This window comes from Medicago sativa, chromosome 5 (genome assembly GCF_051527215.1).
Source record: "Medicago sativa cultivar Bolivia chromosome 5, Bolivia_mono, whole genome shotgun sequence".
Lineage (NCBI taxonomy): Eukaryota > Viridiplantae > Streptophyta > Magnoliopsida > Fabales > Fabaceae > Medicago > Medicago sativa.
In genome coordinates, this window is record NC_140753.1 from 40,804,627 (window position 1) to 40,815,653 (window position 11,027).

Consider the following 11,027-nt stretch of genomic DNA (forward strand, 5'->3'; position numbering starts at 1 on the left):
CTTGTAGTGGTTCACCTTGACCTTCCCGACGTCATCAAACATGCGACACTTATGCACCAAAGTATCGAAATCTCTAATCTCCTAAACACACATATACTGATATATATCCGGCCTAAGCAAACTTTCAAACTTCACACACTTCGAAACCATCGCATCCCCGACATTAATATACGGATTAAACCTCGAAAGCTCTTCAAACTTTGCAGTACTGCCACTGACCGATTCTCCTACTTCAAGTTCAGGAATTATACTTCCTTCCTGGTCCTCAAGTCCTCCGGAAAGTTCTTCCTCAAAAACTCACTCTTGAACCTAGCCCAATTCACAACCTCTCCACCGGTTTCAAGTCTACCCTTAGCATTCGTCCAATAGTACTCAACTTCTTCGACAAGCATGTGGGTAGCCAACCTGACCTTCTAATCATCACTAGTCACCATAGCACGGAAGATTCTCTCCATCCTTTTCACCCATGTCTGAGCTCCCTCTAGGTCAAACCTTCCCTTGAACCTTGGCGGATTGTTTCACAAAAAATGATCTAGCTTGTGCTCCACAGCTTCTCCCTCATTCCGACGATAAGCCGCCGCCTACTCATTGGACTGAGCCAAAACCTGGGCCATTGCATCCAAAGCTCCTGCAATCGCTGCATCATCTCTACCCCCATCCATCTCACTTCTACACAAAACCATCCAACATATAAGAACAACAGCACAACAAAATAAGTATCGAAAGTAACTCATTACCATTCGCATACAAACAGGAAATTCAACGGATACTAGTCTGGACAAGACTGACCACGGCTCTGATACCAACTTGTAACTCCCTATTTCTATTAAAGCGATAAAACACGCGAATAAAGTATTTATTCAAGAAATAGACGTCACGTCTCCAAAAGTTCACCGGAATTTAACATGCATAAAAATTTAAACAACTACGCAGAGAATATAAATCATTCATCTCCAAGTATACATGTCATAACCTCCAAATACATCAATATATAAAATCTCCAAATCCCGACATATGGGCAAAATCTCCATAACATAAATCCAGCATAATCAATCTAGAATAATCATAAAGACAGATATCCTATATCAGAGCCTACTCTAAGACTCCAAAGACCGATAACGGAGATAGCTCCTGCTATCCAAGCACTTACCAAGCAATCAACAAAACTAAACCTACGCGTCGTCTACCCATTCATACAAATAGTTAGGCGGTCCACCACAGACCACTGAGGGTTAGCTTCACATCAATCATAATCAACATAAACAAACATAAGCATTCAAGGATTTCATGCATAACACATATACATAACCATCCCTCCTAGAATACTAGCATCACATGATTATTATTCCCCATTCCATACATCTCAAGCTATCACATTACTAACATAGCTATCACCATTAATTCAGAGGAATTTGAAGGCATTGGATGCTTGTCCACTGAAGAGCGCAAGAAAAAGGACAATCGTACAATTGTACAACCACTATCTCCACTACTCTGTTTTGTGTCTGCAATAGTACAAGAACAACAGCTGTGACTACGATGGTATTCCTCTATACTTGGAATGGATTTGAAATTGTTCCTTCATATGACAAAACCCAAATCAAGCAAGAAATCATTGGTGATTTGATCAAGCCTCTACAACGACTCTTATTTGATGTGTTGGCAGATTTCCAACGTCTGTTTCACACCTTTATATAAATGAGTGAAGACCTGAAGAATGGCAAGACTCTTACAGCAATTTTACAAGTGTCAAACCTCTACTGAAATTATTTTGACATCAAAGTTCACTTAGAATTTCTTTTCAACTTTTATATCTTAAAAATTCTAGAGTCTTAAGAGTCTGTATCTGATTTGTATTGTGAACACCACTGATTGTATATCAAGTGTTCAACCTCAAACATTTTCTTTGTAATTCTCTTTGAATAGAAGTCTCTTGCAGTTTTGCTTGAGCATAGGAAGTCTCTTGATTTTGTTCTTGAGCATAGAAAATCTCTTGCAGTTGTGCTTGAGTAGTTTGAAGTCTCTTGCTATTTTGAGCAGTGAGCAGTTGTAATCAGATAGTGATTTTAGTGAACTTTCCTTGGAAGTGCAAAGGGGACAGGACTACTTCCGGTTTGTGGAAGGAACCTGTATAATTGCTTTATGTTTTTCTTCTCTCTCTCTCTCTCTCTCTCTCTCTCTCTCTCTCTCTACTTATCCGTTGCATTTAGACTCTGATCACTGCTTCAGAAGCTGAACTCTATCAGGTTCTGAACACTGAATTCAGTTTTAGGAGAAGAAAAAGAAACCACAATTCAACCCCCTTCTTGTGTTTTTCTCACCTTCACATACCAATAAATGTTGGCCACTCTTGAAATTGAAGTTCTCTGGAATTATAAATGCTTAGTTTTTACTTATTTGAATTTGATCAATATGCTGCAACAGAGCTTTGTCATTGGAGTTGTAACGATCACACATAAATGAAGTGGTCAAGAGATTCAACAATGGGGAAAAATGTGCATGTGAGATGTGAAGTGAGTGGCAGATGCATATCTGTGGTAGCATAACCAATCAAGGCATTCAAAGTTCAGTCTTGCTCAGTTGGAAGACATTCTGACATATCAAAAACAATTTATTTGGCTTTGTTTTACTTCTTTTTGTTTTTATTTTAATCTTTAGATCTTTTTCATTATAATATATTCTCTCGGTTATGGAAAGTGTCTCCATAGAAGACTCTTTTATTTGACCCCTGGATTTGTTTGCTTCTTCATGATTATGTGGGTAGTATAAATTATTGAATAAATAGGGGAAATAGAAGCAAAGATTAACATGTTAATGGAGAGTTTACTACTATTTGGTAAAGGATTTATTTTATTTTATTTTATGTATCAGTAAAAGGATCTTTATCAATTGGGTTTTAAATTCTAACATGTGTTTGTTCATGTATTAAAGAGTACTTGTGCAATAAAAAAAGAATTGGACCAAGAGTTTGCATTTGAAGAATATAAGTGAATCACTAAAATCTTTTTTTTTTTTGTTACAGTGAATCACTAAAATCTGTAACATCCTTCGCAATTGCATATTTTAAAATTAATTATAATTAATAAACATGATAAGAAATATTTAATTTGTTCAACATATTCTTCAAACTAATTTTAAATCTATTTATTTAAAATCAACGATATCTATGTAGTATTGAATCTGAATAAAAGTAAGAAAGTAGATATTTTCAAGTTCCAGGCATCTAAGAAATATTTAGTATTGTTATGATCAATATCTTCGACAAACCTTTTTTTTTTTTTTTGTAAGATCTTAGTCAAACTTACTAATTTTATTTTTTTTAAATTAGTTTAAAGTTTCGAATTTATCTTTAATCTTCTATGTTTATGTTTATGTTTATTCTTTTAAGGTATTCCAAGAGGTTAGTATGCACTTTCAATGTTAAGTTATGGAAACAAATCATTTTAACCTTTAAGGTATGATTGAATTGAAGGTTTAAGAAGGAAATGGAGGGGATTTGACATGAATAAAAAACAAAGGTCATGTAAGGGAGGAATTTAGTAGACACAACGCTGGAGAAAATTTTGTATTGGTAATGGATTTGTCGATGGAGATGTTCTTGAATTCACATTTAGGAACATTAAGAACGGTGATTGGGTTGATGTGAAAAGGATTTCGTGACTGCTATTTCCCTTAATTTGGTCATCTTTTATCAATGCAATGATCCTTTTTAGTTCTTAAATGTGTAACTTTGACAGTTTATCATTTTAGAGTTATGAATCTGCAACATTTACTATATGTTCTTAGATAAATTGCATCAACATTATTAAACATTATTAAAAAGAGTAGAAACCTGAGCGCAAATACTAATCGGTTTTAGTAATAAATAGATTTTCTAAATTATAACTTATTCAAACATATAATAAGGAATTTCAAAAACACAGTATTCCAACTTGCTTGCTTTCCACATTTATAAAGGGCAACAATTTCTTAAAAAGATGCAACTATTTTCCATAATTTGATCATTTCTCCTTTAAAGCAAATTTTTTCAAGAACACGTTATTCAACCCGTGCGACGCACAAGTTTTTAACTAGTTTCTTATAAAAAGTTGTTGAATCAATAACACATAAAACCATCTTGTAAGCTTTACTTACATTCCGAATTACTAGGGACTCCTTTTCCCTGGAGATTGAAGGGTTAACACCCAAAAAAAAAAAATTACATGTAAAACAACGAGTAGAAATGCTCTCGATTTTTCTTAAAAACATGCTCTCAATTTATTAAAAGAAATGACATTTCGATAATTTTGGTTCATGTTAATGTCATCAATTTCTTAACAACATTTTTTTGTATTTTTTTTTTAATGGAAGAGGGCCTAAGCTTAATATTATTTGTATTTTATGATACATTCCTAAATGGTAATGGATTCCTCAATTTATTTTGAAAAATTATTCTTTACTCGTAAAATCATTCCCTGCACTGCATAGGTTTTTCAGGCACATAACACCCACTGTTTTTTTTCATGGTTTTAAGAATCAAAACCAACTTCAGCAAATGAAAAATATAGTAACTGTGTCAAAGTACATATAAATCACTTTGAAAGATCATCAAAACAGTTGTCTAGTCAGAAGAAGATGAATCTAGACAATGGTGGTGACGACATGTGCAGAGTTACTTTGCAAGGGTGACAATGCTTGTCTAGGTGATACTGAATCTAAATCATCAAAATCAACCTTCTTCGCTATCGAGCTACTTGTCTTGGAACTGGACTTTCTCTTGTTTGACTGCAAAATGCAATTAATTACTTAAAAGGAGGAGCGAAATGAAATGAAACGAAACTGAACAGTCGTTGCAAAATCAACACACCCCTATGATTCTTGCCTTGGCAGATGTACTATTGGTAGGCTTCCCACCAGATTCTGTATGAATCCTTTCCATGTATTTCATCACTAACCTTCTGTTCTCCTTTTTCAATATGCTATTTTCAACAGAGAGTAGTTTTCCCTATGGTTTACACCAAGCCAAGTCAGTCATTCCATATAATTCAAAAACAGGAAAAAGTCGACAATAAAAAGAGGTCAGCAATCCTCACCTCCTCTTCAGCTCTGTCGAGGTTAATCCTTAGATGCTCTTTGTCCTTTTCTAGAGACATCAATTCAGCAACAAGAGACAATACTCTCTGAGTTGATTGTTTTAAGCTACAGAATCCAAATGATAATCAGGGATCTAAGAGTTGCATGTCAAATATAAACTCCTGATTGTCCCATTTTAACTGCGGTGTTATCAATAGCATATTGTGAAAAATAGCGGAACGCCTAAAATCCACTATGTGCAGGGAAGAGGCAGAAGCTGCACAGAGCTAAGTAAGTCAATTCAGTTATATCTCTTATGTATTGAAAGATTTACGTATTATCGTGAATATAAGAGTAATACTTGATTAATCTTCAGTTTTCTATTATAGAAATAGGTTGTCATGTTTGACACAATGCAGTTTCTTCAATTTTAATCTTTTAAAAAACACCTAAGATTCTCATTTTTCCGCTATTGTTGCTACATCAGCCATCAGAAACCGGAGCAGTGGCCGCTACTGTCCTAATAGAGGAGAAACTAGGAAAGTGCTGTGGTTTTCTTAGTAGATTCATCAAATCCCATTAGATTATAGCGCTATAGTGCCGTTATCACCACAATTTTAAAACATTTGTTATTTGTCTAGAACATGGCATCGGAGATAAAAATTGGCTAAAAGAATAATGTAAAAGTAAAGAAACTTGACAAGAGAGTAAGAGGAACAAAGAACTACAAGCCTTACCCGCTCCACATTGACAGCAGCTTTTTACAATGCTCATTTTCACTATTTGCAACCAAGAATCCATATGTAGAAGACTCGTCTTTAGTAGTAACTGCTGCCAAAAGAGAGTCCAGGAGGTCAGCAATCCTCACCTCCTCTACAGCTCTTTCTAGCTTAATCCTTAGATGCTCTTTGTCCTTTTCTAGAGACATCAATTCAGCAACGAGAGACAATACTCTCCGAGTTGATTGTTTTAAGCTACAAAATCCAGATGATAATCAGGGTTCTAAGAGTTGTATGTCAGACATAAACTCCTGACTATTACATGTTTAGTGCAGTGTTATCAATAGCATATAGAGGAAAATAGCGGAACGCCTAAAATCCACTGTGTGATTTAGTGGATAGCATTGCAGGAAAATGGTAAAAGCTGCATAGCGCTTGAAGTAAGTCAATTCAATTAATATATATAAAACACATGATGCACACAAATACAAAAGGGAATGGAGGCAGATCATCATATCTTATATATTGAAAGATTTACATATTATAATGAATATAAGAGTAATATTCGATCAATCTTCAGTTTTTTCTATCATAGAAATAGGTTGTCGTGTTTGACACACATGCAGTTTCTTCAATTTTATTCTTTTAAAAAAACATAAGATTCTCTTTTTTCCGCTACTGTTGCCACATCAGCCAGTAGAAGCCGGAACAGCGTCCGCTATTGCCCTAATAGAGAAACTAGGACGGTGTCGTGGTTTTCATAGTAGATTCATCAAATCCCGCTAGATTATAGCGCTATAGTGGCGCTATCACCACAATTTTACAACACTGGTTAATTGTCTAGAATAATGTAAAATTGTGGAAATTTGACGAGTAAGAGAAACAAAGAACTAGAAGCCTCACTCGCTCCACATTGACAGCAGCTTTTTACAGTGCTCGTTTTCACTATTTGCAACCAAGAATTCATATGTAGAAGACTCATCTTTAGTAGTAACTGTTGCCAAAAGAGAGTTCAGCAAACTCTCCTCCCCATGTGTGCTTGCCGAAGAAGAGTCAACCTTAGTAAAATAAAGTAAATATCAGTAGGTAACATTCATGACCAAATGATTAACACTTGTGAGAGCCACCTAGCCATATTTCGAGATTAGAGAGAAAGCGTAAAAATATGAAATTATAAACAAGACTATTCCTATTCTAGTAGTAGTAGTCCAAGTTGGGTCCTGACTTAGCAGTGCCACAATTTGGCATGGTATATGCAGTATGTAGCAAAAATAATGTCAATGTCTCATGATACTAGTGGGAGTTAAAATTGGATTAAGCAGTATGTTGGATGTTAGATGAAATGCATTGCAGGTTAAATCACAAAGCACAGCGAAATTATTAAAATACTGCCAAGTCCAAATTTAAATGAGGGTAAGCATGTATACTTAAGAATGGTGGGAAAGAACTTAGCTATTGCATAACTACCTGAGTGAATGTGCTATCAAAGCTTACATTTGCTTGTTTTGAATACTAGAGTTCAATCAATTAAGCTCTCAGAAAGTTCACACACTTTTGCATGAGAAATCTAACAATAGCTCAGGAAGATGCCTCATATGACTTTCAAGTAAAACTGATTAAAATCCGAAAATGAAATTCCAAATACTCAGTGATGGAGCCGGACTTCGAAGTTTTGGTGAAAAAAATTTCAAAAAATAAAGGACACCGTCAATTAAGAGGAAAAATTATGTTACCACAGGTAAGGACTTATGAACCATGTCTGGTTTGAACCTAATATGTCAGAACTTATCTGTTTCTTTGTCTAACATTCTTTCACTAAAACTAAGCATGGTATCATTATTAGGGTGTAAATTAGTCCTACAAGTATTATTAGAATTTAAAAATTCAGCATGAGCCCAAACCACTGTATAGCATCAGGGTGTATCCATCCCAGCAATTACTCAGTCAAAAGCTAATCCATTTAATCAAATTTCTTACTAATCAATCCATATCATCCCTTAATGCATTCTCTCTCTCTCTCTCTCCCTCTCCCTCTCCCTCTCTCTCTCTCCCCCTCTCCCTCTCCCTCTCTCTGAGAGAGAGAGAGAGAGAGAGAGAGAGAGAGAGAGAGAGAGAGAGAGAGAGAGAGAGAGAAGGGATCAGGTTCCTCCGCAGGTTGTTTTGAATTAAATATGATCCCACTCCTTAAGGCATTGTTTGGAAGTTGAGTGAAGGATGGAAAGAAAAAGAAGGAAGGGTAGACTCCCACCATGTATGAATATCGAAAACTCCCAATATGGGAAAACTTAAAAATGTAGTAAAGGAGGTTTTGGGATAGCATTTTGAAATTTCTAATATCCCAAACCAGGTAAGGTTTGGTAAATAGCCCTTTCCCTTTCCTTCCCCTCACTCAATAATATCCCAAATGAAATAACCCTAAACAACTTAATTTATACAAAAATACAAACAAAAATCTATTAAAAGATAGGGTTCAAAAACTATTGATCATAATAAACTCTACACATGAATCAGTTGTTCAAAAACTCTAGATGATTTGTATCTCACACAAAAGATAGGGTCCTCAAGCTACAAAGCATTGACACAGACACAACATTGACACATGTCAACACCGGTAGTGTAATTTAAACAATTACGTAGATGAATGTAATCACATGTGTAGGTATCAGACACAGACACAAGTGTCAGTGCTAGTGCTACAGAGCTCTCAAGTTTCAACATTGAAAAGTATGATTTACAGAACTACATACACCATTAGGATTTAGGGTATGTATTTACAAAATTACAAATCACAAAATCTTTGATAAAAACAAAAGCAACACACATAACAAAAACCAATTCCTAATCAACACAACACCACTAATCAATTAATATCTCAAAACAACAACTTCAAAAAGAAAAGGATTAAAGAAAACGAAAAGAATGATACCGATTCAATCTCATGGCGACATTTCTTCAACTCTAATTGATACATAGCCAAATCACGTTCCAACATCTCAGCTTTCAAACACGCCTTCCTCGCTCCTTCTTCAGCTTCATTTTGAAAATCAATCAAAGCTTCTCTATCACTATCATACAAAGCACATTCCTTCTCCAGTTCTCTACAATGCCCCAACAGATTCTCACACTTCGCTGCCAATTTCTGATTCTCCTCAACAAACTTCTTTATCGCCACCGCATTCACACACGCTTCATACTATCCAAAAACCAAAAAAGAAAATTAAAAATTATTATTCCTTGAAAAATAAATAATAGTAATTATGGAGGATTTGAAAGAAACCTTGGATTGTTCAATAAGTTCGTCTTTTTGTTTTAGTTTTTGAAGGAGTGAAGTGTTCTGATCGCGGAGATTTTGTTCGATTTCTTTCGAGGCACGAAGCTTGATGTCGAGGGTTTGGGAGGAGATGGGAAGACCTAATGAGTGGTCGATGGATTGTTTGATGAAATCGTCGATTTCGGGTGGAAGAGACATGATGGTGATGGTGTTGTTGTCGGTGATGATGAAAGTTGAAAAATGAATCGCTGGAAGTGAGAGTTGTAGAGGGAAATGAAAATTATAGAGATGCGATGCGATGGTAAGTGGCTATTACCATGTTTTTTAAAATTTATTGAATCATCGTAATATAGTTTAGATTACCCAAATTATTTAATGAATATAAAAACTTAATGATTGTTCATAAATGTGATAAGAGAAAATATATGTAACATTAAACTTTGAACACCGACACAGTTAAAGTGAAATTTAGTTACTAGATTACTCACTAAACAAAAAAGTTGCTACTCCCTCCGTTTCAAAATGAATGTCGCTTTAGCCAAAAAAATTTCTTTCAAAATGAATGTCGCTTTACATTTCCAATACAACTTTAATTTTTTTCTTCCAACTTTACCCTCTCCAACTTTTCTCTCACACAATTTTCAATGCACTTTAATTTTATCTTTTTCTTATAAAGTAAGGGCAGTTTAGTAAAATCGTTATATCCAATGATTATTTCATTCTATTTCTTAATCTGTGTGCCAAAGCCTAAAGCGACACTCATTTTGAAACGGAGGGAGTAGCATATAATATAATCATGGCTTATTTGCAGTTTTAGCCTCTAACTTTTCCGAAGTTGCGATTTTGGCCCCCTAAGGAAAAAAATACAAAACCGCCCCCTATGTTTTGCAACTGTGGCAGTTTTGGCCCCCAAGGCTAATTTTGACTCGGTCTACGCGGACATGGCACCCTAAGTGAGGTGTCACGTGTCATTTTTTTATTATTTTTTTGCCTTGTGGGCCAAAACTGCTAAAGTTGCAAAACTTAGAGGGCGGTTTTGTAGTTTTTTTCTTAGAGGGTTAAAACTGCAATTAAGTCTATAATCATTTGTGATATATTTGAAAAGTCAAAATGTGTCCTTGTTTATGTGCATAGGAACATAATAAATTTATGTATAAGATTGAATATATCTGAACTTAAAAGAATGTAAATGTAAATACTCTTAAAACTGTTGTTTGAACCCAGATGTCATTCATGTACACTATCCTATATCGCAAAAAAATTCTCATAAGAAAAAAGAGGGGTTCCATCCTCAATATATACAACTTTTAACCTTTTTTTAATTTGAGGTAAAACAATTTTTAATTGGGATCAAATAATCAGGAACTTGTGAATTTCACCATTGGACATGGTCAATAAAATTGGAGAGAGATAAGGTTTAAAAAAAGATTTTGTTTTAATTTTTTTAGTGATTTTAAAAAAAAATGATGAAGTTAAATTTTGTTTGTTTGCTATCATAAAGAAAACTTCTTTCAAAAAAAAAAAAAGGTCCTTATTTTTTCAAAAATAAGTTTTGACAAAGTTACTAAGAATAGATTTTCAATTTATGGTTAAATATGATTTTTTTTTAAAGTAATTCTCAAGCAAACGGTCAAAAATATATGTAGAAATGTTTATATTCTCATTTTTATAGGTAAAAGATTGAACTATTGATTGAATATTAGTTTTTTTTCCTTCTAATTTATCAATGAAAGACTTAATTGAGTCAACACCTTAACAATCATTTAAACAAAAATTCTTAATTACACTTTTGTTCCTTAAATACCGCGGAGAAATTATATTTTTCAATCATTTTGAGACAATTTTCTCTTTCATATTCACATTATCGTTTTAGTTTATATTTTTTTGCTTTGATTTTAGTATGAATAGTTGATCTAAAAGTTGTCACACAAATAATTATTCAAATAACACAGCTCAATGTTGTGATTGTTTAATTTTTTGTGATT

General features: G+C 34.2%; 1 protein-coding gene across 2 annotated transcripts; it reads right to left on the reverse strand.

The window, feature by feature from the left end:
* Positions 1-4,414: 4,414 nt before the first annotated feature.
* LOC146922124 (uncharacterized) lies at positions 4,415-9,440 on the reverse strand. Of its 2 annotated transcripts, none has more exons than XM_085715223.1 (7): positions 9,049-9,440; positions 8,698-8,964; positions 6,675-6,829; positions 5,790-6,026; positions 5,073-5,178; positions 4,862-4,984; positions 4,415-4,764 (listed from the first exon to the last, which is right to left on the reverse strand). In XM_085715223.1, the coding sequence occupies exons 1-7, from the start codon at positions 9,238-9,240 to the stop codon at positions 4,621-4,623; spliced, it is 1,224 nt and encodes a 407-aa protein (XP_085571349.1). In that variant the 5' UTR covers positions 9,241-9,440; the 3' UTR covers positions 4,415-4,620. The 2 variants fall into 2 exon arrangements, with proteins under 2 accessions (XP_085571349.1, XP_085571348.1); XM_085715222.1 differs by having other exon boundaries at positions 4,847-4,984.
* Between the last annotated feature and the right edge of the window lie 1,587 nt (positions 9,441-11,027).